We start from the raw sequence: 19,999 nt of genomic DNA, 5'->3' as shown, positions 1-19,999 counted from the left end.
GCAACTCTCGCGTCTAACAAGCCGGAGTTAGGGCGTTCGAACGTTCTTGCTGGAAATTCATAGGTCGACTATTTTTATATTGACTCCACGCATACTTAATGGGCGGGCCATCTGAGCGCAGTCGCGTAGGAGACCCATGCCTTTACTAGATACCCAAAATCCAGATCTCGAGGTTCTCGAGCCATTCTCGCCGTGTTCGTCACATTTAGCTGCTTGATGACGGCTCCGCATTTTCGTTTCCCTCTTCTGCTTAATGATTATCCGCCCTTACGCATGCATTTCAGGTTTCAAGCCGGGCAAAAGAAAGACACGAAGGTGCCCGTAATACTAATACGGGAAAAACATACGAGGGTGGCGCAAGTTGGGAGAAGGGGGATAATGCATTGGATTTCTCTTGGTTGCTGACTGCTACATTTCTCGGGCCACTTGGCTCCTGAGAATATCATATCGCCTTTGTGGCAGCAATGGTGTGTGTGGTTGTCGCTACGGTACTGCTTGGTCGTGCTGTCTCGGGGTTTCTCTTCCTCCTCTTCTTCCTCCTCCTCTCGGGCATGCAGAGCCCGTTTCGTTTGCTTCTGTTTCCCCAAGACTTCTCCCGGATGGGCCAATCCCCTGTAGGACTTGCGCCGTGGGAATTCATCAACATCAACTTCTTGTTCGTCATCAGCCCCATTCTCCTTCGCATGCCCCGATTGTGCGAGACGCACAACCTTCGAAGTACTCGGGTCTAGGGAGACCCGACGCCCTTGCTGCTTGCTCCTCCCTCTCCCCCACGCCCCTTGGAAGAAGTCGCTCACTTGAGCGGACCAAAGGAACTGTGACTGATAGGGCGGGGGACCAGGTCCGCACCCCAGTTTGACGGTCGGCGCGTCTCTCCCCTGTGTACTCCCACTGCACGCCATGGGCTGTTTCCCAATCCGTTCCGGTCATTTCGTCTTAGCCCCTGCCCCGGTGAAAACTCCCAACGAGTTGAAACTCGCCCACAGGAGATAACTCCGTCTACATGACTTTTGATTGCCTTAGCTGGAGAGACCAGTGCGGCGTACATGAAAAAAAAAATCCTCACTTCTCCTCTATGCCGTTCGTTCGTGGACAAAAAAGATATGAAGATACAACCAAAAGAGTTAAGAGTGACTGGGGTTATGCGTGGTGAAGTGTCATGTAAAAGGGGAAGTAAATGTGCTGGGGTATGGTGAAAGTAGGATTATCTGGGGCTGGTCTGCAAGAATCTATATACACTTGAGTGTATTCCTCGCTGTCCGATACTTGTGCTGTGTGATGTGGCGTCAAAGGTTGTGCTGCGTGAAGTGTCGTGGATTAGGGGGGGGGGAGGGGGCGCGTCGGGTTTGTTGTGCGTCAAGACACAGACTCGCTACTGCCGGAGAAGGCAGATTTAGGAAACCCCAACAGAATGGAGCTGGCTGCTTCCGGAAACCATGCTGTGACCGGGACCGCAATGTTATCGCACGGTCAGTAGCCGTAGGATAACACGGATTGATGAGTGACCCTTTAGGTCTATGCCATGACATTGGCAGAGCCGCCAAGTTGCCGCTTGACCTGTTCCCGCGCCCAGCGGGCCGTTTCGATGGTCCGCGGCTGGAATTCCCGGTTTGCCTTGGTCTCCTTAATCAAGGCGGTGAGCCAATCTTGACGGAAGACGTCCACAAGTTCGCCGTTCGGGTACGCATCGGCCAGATCGCTAGAACAAGAGGTGTCAGCACATGTCAAGACGGCAGCAATCATGTCCAAGAGAGACTTACCCAATAACGCCCATCGAAGCACGCAACAAGGCCTCGCTGCGGTTCGGATCGCCCGCAATTGTGTTAAGCAGCTGGAAAATAGAGGGGATGTATTGCTGCAGGACAGATGCTATCATCTAGTTAGCACCAATCTTACACAGGGATGCTAGTCGAAAAGTTAGGCAGGGGTGGAAGTCTTACTCTTGCCACTGGTCTTCATAGCGCCAATAATGCCTCCCCAGGCGTCCATAATGCCTTCCCTGAGGGAAACGACATAGTCAAACATCTCGAAAGGACCGTCTGCAGTGGTGGTAACCGTAGATGCTTGCTGTAGGACCTGGGCAATCACTGCGAGGTAGGCCTCGAAGTGGCCGCCGATGGCGCCGGCAATGTCACCGAAGCACTGCAGAATAGCCGGCTTGAACTGGTTGGAAAGAGCGGGGCTCTGTCATTGATGTTAGCACGAGCAAGACGTAAAGGGGGGGGAAACAAAAGAAAAGGACACGAGGACGGCTGCAAGGGTGAGCCAATAGGGGCGGAGCAGGACCAACCTTTAGGTTGTTCAGCAAGTGGTTCATGAAGTTGTCGCAATACGGTTGGCTCAACTCGCCTAGAGACCGGGTCAGGTCGCTGACAAGGCCGATAGCCATGGCACAAAGGGCCGGCTCCTCCTGGTTGGCCAGAGCATCGTACAGATAAGGCGTAAAGGCGCCCATGTACTTGTTGAAGTCCTCCTCCATGGCGTTGGCGAGAGCACTGATGGCAGCAAAGACAGCATCTGGAACGGTGGACTTGCCGCCCACGGAGCGCAAGATACCGAGAAGGGTCTCCATGATGCGGTCACCCTGCGGGATGATCTCCTTGTCTAGTCTTTGAATAGTGGCTTGAAGGACGGTGCACAGGCTGCTCTGCATCTCTTCGAGCATGATCTTATCCTCCACACTCACAACCTGGCTCTGCATGGGCACCGTATTCTGCAGGCGCTCGAGAATGACGTCGGAGAGAGAGGCAACAGGGCGCAGGCTCTCAGTAGCGGAATTCTGGACAAAGACGTTGAGGACCTCATAGGCGGCAGTACGGACATAAGAGTCGCAATCGGGACGGGCGGTGAGGGCGAGCAGGTTAGTCACACTCGTGTTGAAGTGGGGAGTCATAGCATTCTGCGGCGCATCCAGGTCTCCCGAGAAGCGTTCGGCCAAGTTCATCAGGGCCCAGCAGCACGAGGATGCTATCTTCGAGCTGCTCATGAGCCCGTTGAACAGGGACCGGACAAGCGGGTCAAGATGCGTAGCGGGGTCGATCGCATCCGAAATGCTCTCGGTAATGCGGCCGAGAGCATACGCGGTCGAGTCCTTCACCTGCAAGGAATTGTCCTCCATCATGCCGATAAGGATGGGCAGGGCCTGCTTGACGATGGGATCAAGCGTCTTCTCGTCCGGGCCATCCATTATGGCACCAAAGGCAGAGACGGCGGCGTCCCGATTGTGCCAGTCCTCGTTACGGAGGTTCGCCTCAACAAACTGCAGAACCGGCTGGATGATGGCACTACCCACAGCCTGGGCATACAGCGACAAGCACTGGTAGGCGGCACGGCTGAGGTTGTACTCGTCGTCGGTGGCGTCCTCGTCCTGTTTGGTCAGGAGCAGCAGCAACACGGGCACGACTTCGTTGGCTGCAACGCGGGCGAAGTTATAGAACGGGCGCATCTGGTCGGAGCTCTCAACCTACACGTGCAAGCGACTACATTAGTATAGGACCGGGGCAAGAAAGGGGAGCCGACGAGGGGGCTGAAAGCATACCTGTGCGTTGTCGTCCTCGATGCCAATCTCTTCCTCGCAGACGGTGCTCCAAAACTCAACAGCCAACTTGGCCACGTCCTCATCGTCGGACTTCATGCCGAGGATGGTCAAGCCGAAGAGGGCCTTCTCCATGTAAAACCGCATGTTATCATAGTACAGAGCCATGATACGATTCAAGCAGCCGAAAGCACCTTGTTGTATCCGAGAATCGTCCGCCTGGGTGGCTTCACAGACCACCTGCATGATGTAGTTCCGCTCGCCTTCATGCTTGAAGTTGTTTCCAACAAACTCGAGGGAGTCTCCCAACGCGGTGATAGCGGCCAGTCGAACCTCGACATTGGCCTCCTCCTTGCGAGCGCCCTGAACGACAGCGGTCAAGATGGCGTTGGACTGGGTGATGAGAGAGGCACGCAATTCCGGGTCCTGGCTCTCGCAGATGTAACCGATGGTTGTAAGCGAAGACTGCTTCTGGTGCTCTGCGCCGTCGCTGACGTTCTTGACCAGTATACCCATAAGCTCCGGCCATTCGTTCCGGGGTAGCTCGATGGCAGCGATGGACGAGATGACTTGGGCGGCGGCGTGGCCAGCCTGGGAGTTGGACGATGAAAGTGTTTGTAGAGTCAGGTTCTTGACTTGGGTCTTCGTCTCGGTATCGGTACCCTGAAGCCATTTTGCCTGGAGCTCCTGATGCCTGACAAAATCCCTTGCTGTGAATGCGTTTTTAAGTGCGAGACCGGCAGCGGCTCGAATCGAGCCTTGCGCGCTCTCATTGGCAAGCTCTTGTACTAGAGTGGCGAGATATAGAGGCTGTGAGGAGGCAGGAGGGAAGAGCCGGGTCGTTAGCAGGCCAGTTCGGCAAGAGAAGGAAAAAGGGAAGAGGGGGGAGAGAAATGAAGTATGGGGAGGGTAGCTTACAAAATTGTTTTCCGCAGCTTGTGTGAGTTGATGTTCGGCAGCCTGGCGCAGGTTCGCGTCTGGGAAGCAAAAATGTCAGCCATCTATCGTGACATATCGACAAGGAGTACCAGAGGAGAGGGCAGGAACAAGGGAAGATGGATCGTGAATTCATTTGAGCAAAGGAACACGACGCCACTCGAGAGCAGCCAAGGGGCCGGGATGGATGTGTTCTCAAACTTACCAGGTGACAGCGAATTGGCCAAGACTTGATTGATCTCTGAGCTGGCCATGATTGGGACGGGAATCGATGGTCCGGGGGAGGAGGGAAGGTGGGTGGTGTAGGAAGTCGAGGTGGGAGGTAATCGGCAGTGGTGATGAAAGGAAGAGGGAGGGTAAGGTAGATTGTAGACCCAGCTGCACGTGCAAGAAAAAAATAGGGGGGGGAATGGGAAATGTCAAAGGAAAAACGCGGGGGAGTTTTGCTGAAATGAAAATAAGGCGCTCCGCAGGGCAAAGGAGAGTTGAGAAAAATAGCCAGGACCCAGAAAAATCCGCCCCCTTGAGGTTCTGGTCTGTCTTAATTCTTTATTAGCTGCTCTCTTCCACTGCTCTACTTTGGTTTGTTTTTATGTGTGTGGGCGGTCACCAAATGCAAAAAAGGAGGAAGTTGCAGAGAGCGGTGAGGCACAGGCAGCCGAGACCGGGATAGAATACCTACAGTTGGCGGGGGAGAAGAGCAAATGCAATGTACGAAGTAAGAGGAATGACCGGTATTGCTTAAAAAGGAGAGGTTAAGGTTGTATGGATACGTACCGTACCTAGGTAGTTACGGTAGGAAGTGGGAGTGAGAAAAAGCGACTTGTTGATTGCCGTCTCAGAGTTTGATCGTACTGTGTCTGTACTTCGTACTAGAGCATCCTCGGGGAACCACCAGTTCAGCGATGTTGCTACAGGGAACACTGTAAATGCCGGCGGTCCCCTACGGAGTACGAAGTACTTGGTTATTACAAGTCGTAATAGTGGTTTGGTCCCGTACACAAGGTACTCATGCGTACACAAGGGTGCAGGTGCAGAGAGGTCTGGTTGTGGAGTACTATTGATTACGAAGTACACGTCGTTTAAGGGAAACTCCTTCCTCTTTCACCATTATTCAGTGGTTTCCAGTCCCTATAAGGGTATTGAGAGGGTATTGATTCATATCTCGGGACCCAATGCCATGAAGATACAGAAGATAATAGATATAACGCAGGAAGTACGGAGTAATACATGCCTCTCCTGTTTGCACTTCTTTTACTTCTTTCTGGGCGTTGCTGGGTCAGTTGCTAAGGTAGGCTACCTAAGGTGAGCTAAGGCTATTCTATTGGGAACCCCGCTGTGGGACGCATCCGCAATGATATGATGCTATTCGAACCAAAAACCCGACGAATACGTCTATGGACCCCACGAAATGCCACACTGTGTTTACTCACCAAAACTCGTTCCCACGAACTAGCAGTTTGCCTTTTGGAAGTGCGGATAGACGACGTCGATACTTCGTACCTATATACAAAGGCGATCCGAAGAATTGTTGTCGCCGAGTGGTTATCGGTTACGTCGGGGCTTTCTGATAACTGCTACGCCCTGTTGTTGGCCACCTCGGTAACCCAATGTCTGATCCTCTATTCGACCTTCTCCCCCAAGACGATAAGACTTCCACTGGTTCCCCTCCTACTTCTTCGTGCATCCGTACTCGAGAGAGCTGTCGAGTTTCCCGAGCTTCTGGTTCCCTTGGCTGGCTTTATACTGATGCTAGAGGTTGAACTTGATACAGCGCCGAGCCGCCCCGCTACATACCTACCCGGGTTTGGGGGGGTATAGGACAGAGCCCGATAACTGGTCAATCTGTCAACAGTATTAGAACATCATGTCGACAGAAATTTCTCTGTCCTGGCTCTGGTCAGAGCAAAAGTCTCTGTCCGAGCTCTGACCTAGAAACCCCCCCTCCCGGGTAGGTAGCCCTTACATCAGCGAACGCCCAGCTGTAGTCGCAATAAAGGCACCATAGTACTTCGTATAATAGTGGTTAGGTAATCACAGAAAGTCCAGTTGGCTTGTGTTACGTTTATGGGTTCGTTCGTCCACCCTTCTCGACTGGTTTGCAGGAAATTATACATTCATATGTCGTTCGTACAAGCAAGCGCACAATACTACTCCGCAGTGAGGTTCGAAAAGGCCACAACGCTACAAATTAGTTTCTTGCCTTGCCCAGCCCTTTCGAGTTCGAGTCTCCAGGTATGGCATCTGCATTCTACCCGTTGTCGAGATGGCCACATGCCTGCCTAAATTGTTCCAATGAACAAGCGGCGAGGAAACCATCCCCTTCTTTGATGCAATCCATACTTTTCTTTCCCACGATCCGGCCTTTGTAAATGGACAGTCCTTCGCGCATGTCTTTCTTTTCTTTGTCTCCTTTAATTCATCAAAACCGTTAGAGCTAGATTACATGCCGTTCGCCTTCTCCTCCAGCGTGGCGATCAAACCATTCGCTTCTTGAGGAGCAACTGCCGCCTCATTGACGCCGCTAGGGCGGGTATTGTTCGGATCCAGTTGCTTGCTGGAGGTACCGGCCGACAAGGGTCTAGATGGTATAGGGCTTCCTGGTCGGCTGGCGACGAACTGCGAGCAGGAAAACACAGTGTCAGCATACATTCTCATCCTCAGATTCTTTTTGTATAAGAGAGAGAGAGAGAGAGAGAGAGAGAGAGAGAGAGAGAGAGAGAGAGTGTGTGTGTGTGTGTGTGTGTGTGTGAAGAAGGAGGGCGGGAGAGACAGAAGAGGGACAGGTAAACAAAGGAAGAATGGTACTCACGTTGCTGGCAGCACTCAGCAGAGCGATCAGAGAGCTCTGCACAACGTCCTCATGGATGCCAATACCCCAGAATTTCTGCTTGGCCGGTCCGACAGTGCATTCTATGTACGTGGCGGCCTTGACGTTCCGTCCTTCGCCGATCGCATGTTCCTTGTAGTCGTTGACGTCGATATCTAGTCCGACGCCCTTCAGCGCGTCGGCCAGACTGGAGATCGGGCCATTGCCACGACCTTTCAGCTTGTACTCCCGCCCATCAATAGCAATCACACCCTCGAATACCCGCATGAGGTTCTTGGTGTCTTGCGTTTTGCCCGGCTCCGGCGGCGCAGGGGATCGCGACCGGTCAGGGTTGATGGCGTAGTCGACGAGGGTGAACCGGGGGTTGTCTCGCAGGAAATACGTCTTCTCGAAGAGGTCCGTGATCTCGGCCGAGAGAAGCTCTCTGCCCAGCTCGTCCGCCCGCCTCTGAACCACGTTGGAGAAGGCGACTTGCAAACCGCGTGGCAGGTCGAGCTGCAGCTTCCGCAGGATGATCCAGGCGGCACCGCCTTTGCCGCTCTGAGAGTTGACGCGGATGATGGCTTCGTATGTCCGGCCGATATCCTCGGGATCGAGCGGTAGATAAGGGATCTGCCAATGGTCCTCGAATCCCTTGCCCTCCTTCTCTCGCTTCTGAAAGCCCTTCTTGATGGCATCCTGGTGGGAGCCAGAGAAAGCACAAACCACCAGTGAGCCGCCGTAAGGCGCGCGTGGATGTACCGGGATTTTGTTGCAGACCTCGACCATATCGATGACCCCGTTCAGGTCGGAGAAGTCGACGTTGGGATGTATACCCTGGGTGTACAGGTTCAGGGCCAAAGTGACCAGATCTACATTACCCGTGCGCTCTCCGTTGCCAAAGAGGCATCCCTCAACGCGGTCCGCGCCGGCCATTTGGGCGAGCTCAGCCGCCGCCACCGCGCAGCCGCGATCGTTGTGGGGGTGGAGAGAGACGCAAATCTTCTCGCGCTCGGTGATGTTCCGGCAGAAGTACTCAATGTGGTCGGCGTAGACGTTGGGAGTCGACATTTCCACGGTGGCCGGAAGATTGAAGATGATGGGATTCTCCTCCGTCGGTCCCCATGCATTCTTCACGGCTTCACAAATCTGCACGGCGAACTGGGCATCGGTGTCGGAGAAGGTTTCGGGACTGAACTCGAATTGCCAGTTTGTGCCGGCCTGTTGGGGATCGTCCTTGGTCAGAGACCTGACGAGCTTGGTGCAGCGAACGGCAAGTTCCAGGCTCTCTTCTTCTGAAAAGTTGAAGACGATCCTCCGGAAGCACTCGCTGGTGGCGAGATAGATGTGGATGATGGCATTTTTCGCGCCTTTCACTGATTCGACGGTGCGGCGGATGAGGTCCTCTCGGCAGGGGGACAGGACCTGAAGATAGACGTCGTCGGGGACGGCGCCGGGGGTCTCAATAAGACGTCGCGTAAAGTCGAAGTCCGTTTGGGAGGCCGAGGGGAAGGACACTTCGATCTCCTTATAGCCCAGCTCGCAGAGCATTTTGAAGTAGCGCCATTTCTCGTCACCGTTCTAACGGATCCAAAAAGACTCATGTTAGTCCAAAGAGTCAAGAAACACCGTGGGAATGCCGCGCAGGATATACGTGCCATGGGGTCAACCAAACTCTGGTTGCCGTCCCGTAGGTCTGTGGACAGCCATCGTGGGGCCTTATCGATTGTCTTGGAGGGCCATTGGCGGTCGGGGAGGTGCAGAGTAGGGAACTTTCTGTATTTCTTCCAAGGTTCTTTGAGCCTAAAAAAAGCAGGGAGAAGACACTGGCGTCAGATCTCGGCCCAACACTCAATAATTTGGCGTGAAGGGAAGGGACTGGGAGTTAATCATGGCCATGGGCAGCCAACTTACATCGGCATCTTTGTGCGAGGCGGGGCAACACGAACTCCTTGTACCGAGGGCGTGTGGTATCGTGGGGGGATTCGAGGTGGACGGATATGGCCGTCACAAGTGAAACGGTAAACAAGGGAGGTCAGGTCGAGGGAGAAGAAAAATAAATTGCCAATTGGACAAACGACGAGGAGAGAACTGAACTTTTCAATGCCGTACTCAGTACGGTTAAGTATGATGGGTACCTTTTAGGTAGGTAGGGAAAAAAGTTGACTCACTTCTTCTACCTTACCCCAAGTCTCGGTAAAGTCAAAGAACCCCTCCACGTCTCTTGGCCGTTAATCGGACCTGGCGGGGCACCGCTGACCGACCATACAGACGTCGACTGCCAACCGTGGATTGCCGCTCACACCTCGCCATATCAGGTTGTCTTCTAATTTTTTTTTGGATTCCTTGGATTTTATTCGATAACTATTAGCTTCTACACGTATCCATACAGAGAATAGCACGATGCAAGCCGAGATGGGCCATGTACATAGGTGGGGCAGTGACTGTACTATACTTCCTATTGTATCAGCACCAAGGGCGTGGCGCGCCCTTGTAACGGCTTTGGGCAGAGTGGTGGTTTGGTGGCGGGAAAGACCCGAGTCATGGCAGCGTGGCAGCATTCTCAACTACCTTAGCCACTTACGATCCCCGCGTGTAAAGTAACGAGTTCTCATATCCAACACCATCAATTCTCGATATACAGGGCTCATGTCTATATCTCCCTTCTGAACTCAAACCAATGCAGGAGAAAAGAAAATCCCCGAAAAATCTAGACGACCACCCCGGGGGCCCAGAAGAAAAAAGGGGTTGAAAGAAGTATGTACAAAAGAAGGGAAGGAACGAAAAAGAAGTAGGGAAAAAAAAAACCCCCGGATGAAGAAGATTCAGGGGGGACTGCCTGTCCCGTCCCTGTTTTCAAGTCCCCATTGCTCCTCGCTCTGGAATATTGGATAGTTGGTTTCAGGATATGTACTGTCGTGAAAGGGTGTATATGCATACCACCCCTCAGCAGGAGAGCATCCTCTGCTTTACTGCTGTCCAAGTCGCAACGAATATTTACCACGTGAAGCTTTCCTCCACGAAATCCACCACGGTTCCTTCGTCTTGCACTGTCCGAACGGCAAGGCGAACGTCGTCGGCCAGTGCCCCCGGTCCGCAGACCGTGACGCACATGGCTCCCTTCTGGTCCTCCACCTCCTTTCGTAGCAGCGTTGCTATATTCGGCCGCCCAGGGAACATCTGCACCGTTGAGCTGGCGCTGACGATTTCCCGGGGGTTCTTGGGTCGAGTCACGAAGAGCTGGATTCGCAAAATGTCACGCCGACTAGGCATCCGGAGCACCGTATCCATCCATGGCCGCACCCACTCCAGAGCTTCGTAGTCCCGCACAATCCACACCAACGTAATACGCCGCGTCGCCACGGTTCCTGCGTTGTACCCCTCGATGATGGGCTTGAGGTATGAGAGCTGGTGCGTGATACCTGTGGCGCCCGCAAAAAGAACGGCATGACCGTACGAGTCGAGCGAGTGGTGACCCGCGTATGGACCTTCGATGGCGGCGCGAAGTGTGATGGCCGGTGCGCCTGAGGCTCGGGCCGTGTCAAAGAGTTTGCGAGTGAAGCCCGTCTGCGCCCCAATCACGAATGAAACCGACGTGGTCGTGTTTTTCGGGTCCAGCCGTGTCATCGGTTGCTTCTCCTCGTCTTCATCGCTGCGAAAGCCGAGTTTATCGTGGACGGGGACATGCTCAACCCAGGCGACCGAGAAAGGGTGGCATTCCCAGGGCCTGATTTTGGCGAAGCGGAGATAACAGTGAGTACCCGGCTTCACGTCGACATACCGGGGCAAGTGCATGGTGACGCGGGTGCAGTCACCAGGCATGGGCTCGCACACAGCGTCGGTGAAGCCCCGCTCAGACCAGTTAAGATACGCGGTGCGGAGAACGCGGGCGAGACGCTCCAGGAACCAAAGGACGAAGATGGCCATCATCCAGGGAAGCTGCGGGAGACCGCCCGGGTGTGCCGAGGTGGCACAGTGAATATAAGTGCAGACAACGGTGACAAGGGCCAGAATGATATGGACATTGAGGAATGTCTCGTAAAAGGCGTGACGGACGGGCGAGACGGAAAGAATAATGAGGATGGTCATGGCCAAAGTGCCGAGCATGCCGGAGGCCTCGAAGGCCTTGTGGAAGATGCGCTCTCTGACCGCCTCCCAGCCACCGTCGGCCACCCGGACGAAAAGCCAAGCGACAGTGTGAATGATGGCCTCGATGACGGAGATGCGGCCCATCCAGCGATGGAGCAGGTTATAGGTGTCGAAGCTAATGTGCAGCCAGCTGATGAGCGGGTTGTTGCGACCAGCAAAGATGACAAGGGGAACCATATTGACGACTGAGAGGGTGCCGGAGCGGCCACGGACTTCGGCGGCGAAGGCGTACACGTTCTCCTGGCGCCAGTTGAGGACGAACATGTAGACGAGGTTGCTGATGACCCAGATGAGGAGCATGATGCTGTGAAGACGCGAAGGCAGGACACCCATGTGGCCAGCCTTGGACAGGCGAAACTCGCGGTTATGCCGTTTCTTCCAAAACGGGGCGTAGATGATTTGCTTCTTCAACCAGGGCATCCAGTTCCACTGGGCGCGCTTCCAGTATTCCTGGTTTTCGGCGGGCAGGGACATGGCCGTAAGGCGTCTCAAGTGTGTCCAGGCGATTTGGCCTATGCGGATGATGAGAACGATAAGGGCCATACCGCCTAGCGTCCACCATAGGGCGTCGACGAAAGCCATGTTAAGGGGTTGGTTGACGCCCGCGAGGGCGGAGTGGTAAGGAGAGATGGTCGAGGTGCTGGAGGGCTCTTCAGTGGAAGTGTCATGAGCCCGCGCGGCCAGGGCCACGGTTGGGGTCATGTCTTCCAGGCCGGCGAGCCTGTGGCGGGGAAAGGGCATTTTGCGAATAAGGTGTTTCGTGTCGGTAGTCTTCTCGTGATGTTGAGGCGTCTCGACGGGGGAATGTTAGACGGCCGAAAGTGCGCAGGCCGACTTCTGGGAAGCTGTTGTACGATGTTTTGTTTTGTTTTCTTGTTTTGATTTCTTGTGCGTGTGAAGGTAACAGAGTGTGAGTGTCGTGTCGTTGAGATTCGTGACTCAACCTTCCCCAAGGGAGTGGGAGGCTGCTGCTCAAATGTGACTGACGTTCTATTGAACAGCCAGATATAATCGCATTGTCGCCTGGTGTGTCAAAGAGACTCGTAGGAAAGAACAATGATAACCAGAGGGGACAGCCTAGGTGAGACCGGATAAGCTGGCTGCTCAAAGAGAACAGCGCAGAATGTCTAGACTGTCTTCGGACAAAGGAATGTGTACAGGTCCGTGGATGAAGGTCGGAAGGGTCTGCGAGGTCGACGAGGAATGGAAGGGTTCGATATGATCAACTAATACAGGGACCCAGTGCTTCCCTCGAGTAGATCTTTTCCCCTGGTTCAAGGCGATCCCGTTTATTCGTATACGGACAATGACGAAAACCGAATGAGTGCGAGTTGGAAGAAGGTGGTATAATGTCTTCGGGCCTGCGAAGTGATGCAATCTGCTAGTTGCTCGTGAGGTTCGTCGTTGACGTCCTTTGCGTCTGCGACTGTGACTGGAGAGGGAATCCGGGTTTGCTGAGCCCCTTGAGAGAGTAAAAAACAGTTTCCGAGAATGCCAGCACAGCAGGCTACCGGGAAGTTGGATGTTGAAAGGAAGGATGAGCGTTGATGGCGATTCAGCTGCTCCTCGGTGTAACAAGGGAAGTAATGATCGAATGAAACCTCGAGGCGAAGTGTCCGTGGTATCCGTAGTACGGAGTGCGAATGAACTGCCTTGCGTGATTCTATCGACCGGAGGAAGAGGCGATAGATGACTTGTAATGGAATGCAGAAGCAAGAGCCAGATGTTTCAATACTTTCAATACCTTGGGTATATTCGCGTGAATGAACGGTCGGTCGAGAGGTATCAACAACAAAACAGGAAGCACGAAACCACAAAAACAACTCAACCTCTCGGTCAAGAAGAGAGGAGAGAAAAAAGAGAAATGAAAAGAACGAACCACTTGATGTGAGTGATCGACAGAAAAGAAGCCTAAGAAGGGTAAAAGGCAAAGGACGAATGCAGGGAGGGCAGGGAGGGCGGTCAAATGGGATCAACGAACATTTAAGATGGCCGGGCAAGGAGGTACGTGTACTTCGCCCAACGCCCATGGATTGTCAGGTACCAGCCAATCTGGACCTTCTTTCCCGATACTGTACCTGGAAGCTGGTGTGGTACCTCCCTCGTCCCCTGTCAGTCCCCCCTCCACTTCCACTCCACAACTCTGACCTACTCATGCGGAGGTACTCCGGAATTATGTTATGTTCGCAGTAATTATATAGTCCACGAAGTATTTACTTCGTGTGGAGTTCGGAGTTCGGACGAGCACTTAAAATTACCACAGGTATCTGCCAAGATACGGGGACTAGGGGCTTAGATACCAGTATTCCTTCGTTCGAAGTGCTTCGTACCAAGTCGGCCAGCCAGTCCTGCATATCCTGCCCAGGGTATTGAAAACACGGGCTACCTATCATGGAGGGAGGGAGGGCATAATACCGTGAAAAGTTCATGGTATATTACGCCCAACCTCCAAGTCTTTCCTCCCTACTTCGTACTGACAGCCCCTTGTAGCTGACTGAAGAAGAGCAGTGACATGCTCTAAATCGAAAGACGATAATCGATGAATGACTCAAGTCACTACCAACTTTCACCCTTCTACCTCCCAGGGCACCCCCGTGAGAAGGGGACGGTCCAGGCTCACATATCGTACACACAGCTGGATGTTCGGACAATGTCACTTTGTCATGTCCGGCGTTCAAACCCGCACTGGTGCGAGGGTTTGCAAGACACTAATTACAGGGTACCCACAGAAATCCAGTAAGTATTCAAAGCACGTGAAAACAGAAAGCTGTGACTGAGCTGGACGACCGACTCATTTGTACAGTAATTATCTACTTCAGCTCTGTCTCCCCTTTTCACATTTGGCAACAATGATATGAAAGGGGCATCAGTGCCGAAAGTCAACCAACTGGGGATGGACCGACAGGCTTCGGTATCTCCCTACCCGGGTGACCGTTGGTGGTAAGCTAAGCTTCCTCCCGCCACAGACCAAGGCCAATGCCGACGTGCGAGTGAGTACCTACGTTGTACGTCAAATGGTAAACGAGACATAAAGTCGGGGAACTTTGTGGTGTTAGGTTTTCGAAGACTCGTCCTTTCCCCATCCCCCCGATAGGTTTCGACTGAGACGAAGCGGTCGATTCCTAGCTTCCTCGACTCACTCGTCCTAACAATCCAACGATCCGACCAAGCTCCCAAAGGGACCGGACCAGCTGTCAGATCAACGAGAACCAGTCGTGCCAATTATCGGCAAGCCACTCAAACGGCGAGCCACGTAGCGGGGACCACTTAGCGTCGAGATCGCAGATCCTGCTCCACAGCCTTCAATCTTGGCCTTATTTTATTGGTTTAGATTGAGTACGTTATGAGAGAATATGTGGACCAAAGGAATGGCCAAGAAAATCCCTTGCAGTTTCCGGACCACCCGTCGCGTGAGCCGCGAGTTGCCAGCGGAGGGTTGGACGTAGCTGTACGAAGTACAACGTACGGAGCATGTAATTACTTCGTACCTAGGTACCTTTGGGCGTTCAGGTCAGGTTGTTCCTCCAATCGTCCCGTCCACAAGAAAAGCAGAACCAAAACCAAACATCTCCTTCATGTCTAAAGACCTACCTATCAAACCTGGAAATCCAGCGTCTTTGGGAGTAGGCCAGATGCCACGGACCCTGCGTGATCCTTCAGAGGGGTAGGTATGAACGAAGTGACCCCAAAAGCCGAAGAAAGAAACACGAATGACGTTTTGACAACTTACAAAGTGCTCTGCGGTCTTCAGTTGTCAGGCGTATACCTTAAGCCAATTACATACATCAAGCTTTGCCCGATCCCGCCTGCTCTAACGCGTACATCGTATCTGTCGTGGCACAGTCAGACACTTCTCCATAGAAAGGGCGGGAATATTCGTCTTTTTGTGACGTACGTACGAAAAACTTCTGATGAACGAATCTCACATTTGCATGTCCAAAAAGGCTCATGATTGAGCAAGATGACTCGGAAGCCATAGACCCCACGTCATCTTCTCGCGATGAGATCGGGCCTGCCGGCCCATGTTGCTGATCCACTCTGCTCCTATTATGAAACGCGAAAAAGGATCCCCCTAACAAGGGTCCAGTCAACCAATGATCGACATGTAGCAGAAGAATCAATCAGGCATGCTTTATTCCCGCTGGTGAATTATCTTGTATTAGGTAAGTCTCCCGACGTTCAACATTTCGGCAACAATTTGAACTGGACAAGTAGTCGAAGCAATGCGAAGTCCAGTTCAGATCAATTAATCATACGGAATCGAACGATTTAGTCCTGGTCCAATATCAGATGATTCTCGTTGATTGGAGGGGCAACAGAGTACAAGGTTTCCTGTTAGGTGTTGTCGCAGAATAATGAACCGCGTGGACGCCCAGAGTACCTAGGTTGAATTGGGCATCCTAACCAACAGCTGGACCTCGGAGTCACATTCCGAGAAGCAAATAATAAACGGGTAACTTATCTACGAATAAATTACAACGTACCTACCATATTCGTGAATAGAGCCCTTGTCGCCTTTCCGCTGGGCTGGAACCTGTAGCATACACGTATGGCAGCCTCCCGATGATGTCGATTTGACTGTGGCCGACGTGGGCGTGTGGCTCCTCGAGATAAGTTCACTTCGTAGGCTTGTATTAGGTGGTTGAAGCATTCTAATCTCTGCAGGAAGACTCCGCAATCATGCAGGATACCTTGATAATAAACTACACGTGTAGGACAGCTTCCAAAGCTAAGTTGTACAGCAATGAGACGAACGATTTACAGGTAGGTAGGTTATGGAGGTGAGCCTGGTTGACCACACAACATCTTTGTATCTACTAGCCGTCAGCGAGACGAGTTTTGCGAACTCTCCATACGAGCCTCATCCACATTGATGGGGTCCCTTTTTGATAGCCTTCTCTCCCCGTTTGTCTGCTCGAACGTATTCCATATCCTCACTGCATTTAGCGAGATACCTTTCTTCTGTTTATTCCCTCCAGTCATATTTTTGTGCCGGACATAGTAAACCTTTTCCAATTTTCCAGGAAAAATCCTTCTACAGAGTTCTTGGTCACTTCGCAGGCACTGTGATCGAACGTTGGTTGGTCCTGTCCCGCAACTCACAGTGTCTCGTCTCCGATCATCTAGGACGCGATCATATTGCGCCAGCTGGGTATCTGTCGTAAAGTGGCTTGGCATTACCATTATGTTTCTATGCCCAGAAGAAGGTGGATGGATGTACTGTCTGGTTAAGTGATGACCTTGAACACCTGATATGCTCCGTGTAATGTAAGCCTGTCCGTAAGAGGACACGGGTGAACTTGCCGGCTCTAACGTTCAAACTTTGTAGCATGGAATATGTAGATCCTGAGAAAGGAAAGGCATGCGAGATGGGCTCACGTCTGTATCTTGCAGAGTCGGCCAGGTTCATAGTCACGATTAAGTTATCACCAGGAAAGAATCACCTTGCCCGGGAAGACCTTGCATAGTTCTTAGTCCAGTTAACCTTCCGACATGACTGATCTCGGGGTTGGTCGGTTGAGGCGCGTCTTTGGTGGCGACAACTTCCCTATGATCTACCCTACTGCCCTGGGACGGAGACGACTTGGGTTAAGGGACGGAATCCAGGGATGAACTCTTCGACGAGTCGCGATCTTTGAAAAGCACTTGTTGTAACTATTGCATCCGGTAGGCGGCTGAAACGGCTGAAACTGGGTTTCGAAGCTGTAGGTTCCGAGTTCGCCAAAGAAGCTAGGTGCGAGCAACGTTGCCTTGGCATTTCCCAGGTAATTCTTGACGTCGGAATCTAGCAGTCGCGTTGCAATGAGAATAGGTTACTGGGGAAGAGGGCCCTCTGACGCAAGGAGATGCATGTACGGATACGGATAACAAAGGCTGCAATTGTTTTGTTTTCTTGGTTTCAGCATGTCTGAATATGACACCTGTTCTTGTTGCTTTTTCTTTGATTACCTAGGTATCCGTACAAATGAATGCAGCTCTGCCGTTATGGTTTACGTGTAATTAATTAGGTACTGAACGAGATGCGGCAAGGGAAAAGAAAATGGTTGACCGAGGATAAGAACGGCTGATGGGAGCTGCTGCCACTTGACATCATTTCTTGGCATTCCTGTCCCGATTTGATCCAGCTTAGTCAGCCAATAACGTTATGGCTTGCTCGGCAAGATCATAATCAATAATCCGGGAATGCCATCTTCACGTTCCCAATGGGTAGGTATTGATCACACTCGAGCTGCAATCAACTTCGCAACCCATTGAGGCCGCAACCATGGGAGCCAGCGAGTCTAAACCGTCGTCCGGTACATCCCCCTACTTGTGGAAGAGGTCAGTAACGTTAAAATTGTTCTTCACTTGCTCGTTCTGCCTCCTCACGCCGGCAATGCTGACCCAGTCACATCAACCACAGTTCCACACCCACAAGCGTCTCTCACGATCTAGCCGAATCCCTACAAAACAGCCATGAGGTACAACCGCTACCCTAACCGATAGCGTACCGCAGACACTCGAAACAGAAAAGCTGACCGAACGTCCCGTATCCCCCCCCCCCCGATACTACAGACCGATACCTCTCGTGCGCAGCTCACCGAGATCCAAATCCAGGCCCGCGTAGCCGATGCGTTAAAAGAGCTCGAAGGAAAGAGCACCGATGCGCTGAAGAAGAAGATTGCGACGGTGGGCGAGGAGGTACAGCCTCCCGCAGACGGCCCGAGCCGCCAGTCAGTCACCCGCGAGATCGAGTCGCTGCGCAGCAAGCTGGAGGAGCGGCGTAAGGTCCGCGACCTCCCCGAAGGCGTGGAGAACGCGAGGAATGAGGTTGTCCGGTGCCTGCGGGAGAACGACCGGCGGCCGCTTGACTGCTGGCAGGAGGTGGAGGCGTTCAAGCGGGAGGTGAAGAACTGGGAGAAGGGGTGGGTGGAGAAGGTCATCTCGTGATGCCTGCTGTGAACTCGCGAGATAACGTCTCCGCCGATGACGATGGGAAGGGGAGGGGGGGTGGTTGTGGCGTGACAGCCAGTAGACCTCCCTCGGTTTCTCCATCTCAGGAGGGAAATGACGCTTGGGGAAACGGCGAGTTGTTGTGTACGACAGATACATCAGCAACGGCATGGAGCGGCGTGGGTAGGATACAGCAGGATAAGGGGCACAAAACCCCGCATATAGACTTGTGTGGCAGGCGAGGCGAAAAGGATCCCTTTCTTATATGCCATGGAGTAAAATTTGGCTACCGAGTATGTCATTGTCCTCGTCCTCCGAATTCGTTCCTCTCCTATTATCGCCATGCTGTCCAGAGCCGGCGGCCGACAACTCCGCCCTCCGTCTTAGGCCCTCGGCCCTTTTTCTCTCCCTCCTTGCCGCGGCATCCTCCCACTTAATGCCATCCTCGCCTACTTTTACCGTCCCACGCAGGGCCGGTCCTGCTACAGCGTCCCGCAGCGCCGTGCGGAATCTGTCTATCCTCTTTGCATTTTCGGCGAAGCGCGTGTTTCCGATCTCTAAGAGTGTTCGTAGGTACGACGCCGAGACGGCGGCCCTGCGAGTCCCGTTTGCTGATTCGTATCCGACGAGGGACGAGAAGCCCAGTCCCATGGTGCGCACAGCGACCATAGGCGTGGTGGGGCCGCCGCGGCCTCCGTCGATGTTCAAGGCTCCGCTCTCACGAAAGCCGGAGGGCAAAGAGCAGCGGAGGAGGAGCTGAGCATGGAATGGGGAGGCTGCGAGGACGTGGAGAATCTGAGGCCGGTGCTTGTCAGTCTCATGGATGCGGTACCACTTTGAGAATAGGGCAGATGAGGGATGGAGAGACGAGCAACGGAGGAGGGGAAGGAAGTGCAGTGTTTCCACAGAAAAGGTTCAGAATAATTCTTCATACCATGGGCTCGAACTTGAAATGAATAAGGCGACATCCTTCCGTCATCATTTCATCCAGGTCCTCGCTCACCGAATCCAGTCCTAAAAGTCGTCGCAGGGCAGCGTCGTCGTCGTGGCTGACGCCCCGCGTATCGATGGGGTCATGGGAGACAAAAAGCCAAGTGCCCCCTCCCCCTTTACCTCCCACACCAGCCTGTGTCTGACGCTCTTGGGGGTCGTCGCCACCGAAGGGAACGGAATCCTGCTGAGAGAGCCCCTGGCCGGGCACGTCCCCCCTGCTCCCTTCGAGGAAGACACTGACCCGGCCCGCACAGCTGCTCGTAGTCACAAATCCTTCGTAGGCATTGAGTTCATCGATGAGATGGCGGATGCCCTCGTCTACGGAACCCTTCGGGGATAGATCTGTGTAGTCGGTGGCCGGGACAGCGAGTTGTTGGAGGATGCTGGCCTTCCTGGTGATGAAGCTTGCCGGAGGCTTGGGGGGGCCGTGAGGCATAATGAGAGGGTTGGGAGTCGTTACAGTTTGTTGATCTTCATGGCATCAACAGAAGTGATATACTTGAAGGAGGCGTCAGGAGGCGTCTTTTGAAAGTGACCTGGGGAGTGTTCAAGTGAAGTTGAAAGTACACTGTGTGCATTTCAGGACCACGATTGACATATACGGTACCTTATGTACTTGTCTACGATCTTAGTAATATAGTGTC

The 19,999-nt window shown here is 53.1% G+C and overlaps 7 protein-coding genes across 7 annotated transcripts; 1 reads left to right on the top strand and 6 right to left on the bottom strand.

Moving 5' to 3' along the window:
- Window positions 1-95: 95 nt before the first annotated feature.
- Window positions 96-902, bottom strand: SODALDRAFT_356931 (hypothetical protein; the record flags this gene model as incomplete). The annotated part of the gene is made up of 2 exons (XM_028613951.1): window positions 96-212; window positions 348-902. The coding sequence occupies 2 exons, from the start codon at window positions 900-902 to the stop codon at window positions 96-98; spliced, it is 672 nt and encodes a 223-aa protein (XP_028468718.1).
- A 613-nt stretch (window positions 903-1,515) lies between these two features.
- Window positions 1,516-4,725, bottom strand: SODALDRAFT_270738 (ARM repeat-containing protein; the record flags this gene model as incomplete). The annotated part of the gene is made up of 7 exons (XM_028607736.1): window positions 1,516-1,699; window positions 1,761-1,869; window positions 1,941-2,184; window positions 2,291-3,463; window positions 3,539-4,345; window positions 4,454-4,512; window positions 4,677-4,725. 7 exons carry the CDS (start codon window positions 4,723-4,725, stop codon window positions 1,516-1,518), a joined length of 2,625 nt encoding a protein of 874 aa, XP_028468717.1.
- Window positions 4,726-6,542: 1,817 nt separating this feature from the next.
- On the bottom strand, window positions 6,543-9,425 carry SODALDRAFT_349049 (2-isopropylmalate synthase). The gene is made up of 4 exons (XM_028613404.1): window positions 9,195-9,425; window positions 8,939-9,083; window positions 7,284-8,861; window positions 6,543-7,090 (listed from the first exon to the last, which is right to left on the bottom strand). The coding sequence occupies exons 1-4, from the start codon at window positions 9,200-9,202 to the stop codon at window positions 6,914-6,916; spliced, it is 1,908 nt and encodes a 635-aa protein (XP_028468716.1). The 5' UTR covers window positions 9,203-9,425; the 3' UTR covers window positions 6,543-6,913.
- A 194-nt stretch (window positions 9,426-9,619) lies between these two features.
- On the bottom strand, window positions 9,620-13,943 carry SODALDRAFT_376645 (hypothetical protein; the record flags this gene model as incomplete). The annotated part of the gene is made up of 9 exons (XM_028614833.1): window positions 9,620-10,193; window positions 10,282-12,150; window positions 12,228-12,274; window positions 12,374-12,452; window positions 12,518-12,565; window positions 12,735-12,855; window positions 12,931-13,030; window positions 13,760-13,815; window positions 13,904-13,943. The coding sequence occupies 9 exons, from the start codon at window positions 13,941-13,943 to the stop codon at window positions 10,106-10,108; spliced, it is 2,448 nt and encodes an 815-aa protein (XP_028468715.1). The 3' UTR covers window positions 9,620-10,105.
- A 1,748-nt stretch (window positions 13,944-15,691) lies between these two features.
- On the bottom strand, window positions 15,692-17,533 carry SODALDRAFT_376643 (hypothetical protein; the record flags this gene model as incomplete). The annotated part of the gene is made up of 9 exons (XM_028614832.1): window positions 15,692-15,761; window positions 15,839-15,846; window positions 15,918-16,007; window positions 16,277-16,391; window positions 16,533-16,620; window positions 16,679-16,810; window positions 16,915-16,992; window positions 17,076-17,214; window positions 17,479-17,533. 9 exons carry the CDS (start codon window positions 17,531-17,533, stop codon window positions 15,699-15,701), a joined length of 768 nt encoding a protein of 255 aa, XP_028468714.1. The 3' UTR covers window positions 15,692-15,698.
- A 147-nt stretch (window positions 17,534-17,680) lies between these two features.
- On the top strand, window positions 17,681-18,794 carry SODALDRAFT_330639 (DUF1690-domain-containing protein). Its single transcript, XM_028611253.1, has 3 exons — window positions 17,681-17,750; window positions 17,833-17,890; window positions 17,985-18,794. The coding sequence occupies exons 1-3, from the start codon at window positions 17,695-17,697 to the stop codon at window positions 18,357-18,359; spliced, it is 489 nt and encodes a 162-aa protein (XP_028468713.1). The 5' UTR covers window positions 17,681-17,694; the 3' UTR covers window positions 18,360-18,794.
- SODALDRAFT_107491 (hypothetical protein) lies at window positions 18,492-19,979 on the bottom strand. Its single transcript, XM_028606512.1, has 2 exons — window positions 19,297-19,979; window positions 18,492-19,157 (listed from the first exon to the last, which is right to left on the bottom strand). Exons 1-2 carry the CDS (start codon window positions 19,789-19,791, stop codon window positions 18,624-18,626), a joined length of 1,029 nt encoding a protein of 342 aa, XP_028468712.1. The 5' UTR covers window positions 19,792-19,979; the 3' UTR covers window positions 18,492-18,623.
- Between the last annotated feature and the right edge of the window lie 20 nt (window positions 19,980-19,999).

This window comes from Sodiomyces alkalinus (assembly GCF_003711515.1).
Source record: "Sodiomyces alkalinus F11 unplaced genomic scaffold SODALscaffold_2, whole genome shotgun sequence".
NCBI classification, from domain to species: domain Eukaryota; kingdom Fungi; phylum Ascomycota; class Sordariomycetes; order Glomerellales; family Plectosphaerellaceae; genus Sodiomyces; species Sodiomyces alkalinus.
Note: the sequence above shows the minus strand (reverse complement) of the source record. Positions and strands in the feature narration are given on the sequence as shown.

Bases quoted from the DNA above. Each gene is read 5' to 3' on its own strand.
- SODALDRAFT_349049 (XM_028613404.1), bottom strand. The intron at 8,862-8,938 runs GCACGTATATCC...TGGATCCGTTAG, and splicing joins AGAGTTTGGTTGACCCCATG to AACGGTGACGAGAAATGGCG. The intron at 7,091-7,283 runs GTGAGTACCATT...TCCTGCTCGCAG, and splicing joins TGCTGAGTGCTGCCAGCAAC to TTCGTCGCCAGCCGACCAGG.
- SODALDRAFT_330639 (XM_028611253.1), top strand. From the start codon at position 17,695: ATGGGAGCCAGCGAGTCTAAACCGTCGTCCGGTACATCCCCCTACTTG. The intron at 17,751-17,832 runs GTCAGTAACGTT...CATCAACCACAG, and splicing joins TCCCCCTACTTGTGGAAGAG to TTCCACACCCACAAGCGTCT. The intron at 17,891-17,984 runs GTACAACCGCTA...CCGATACTACAG, and splicing joins CCCTACAAAACAGCCATGAG to ACCGATACCTCTCGTGCGCA.
- SODALDRAFT_107491 (XM_028606512.1), bottom strand. From the start codon at position 19,791: ATGCCTCACGGCCCCCCCAAGCCTCCGGCAAGCTTCATCACCAGGAAG. The intron at 19,158-19,296 runs GTATGAAGAATT...CACCGGCCTCAG, and splicing joins ATTTCAAGTTCGAGCCCATG to ATTCTCCACGTCCTCGCAGC.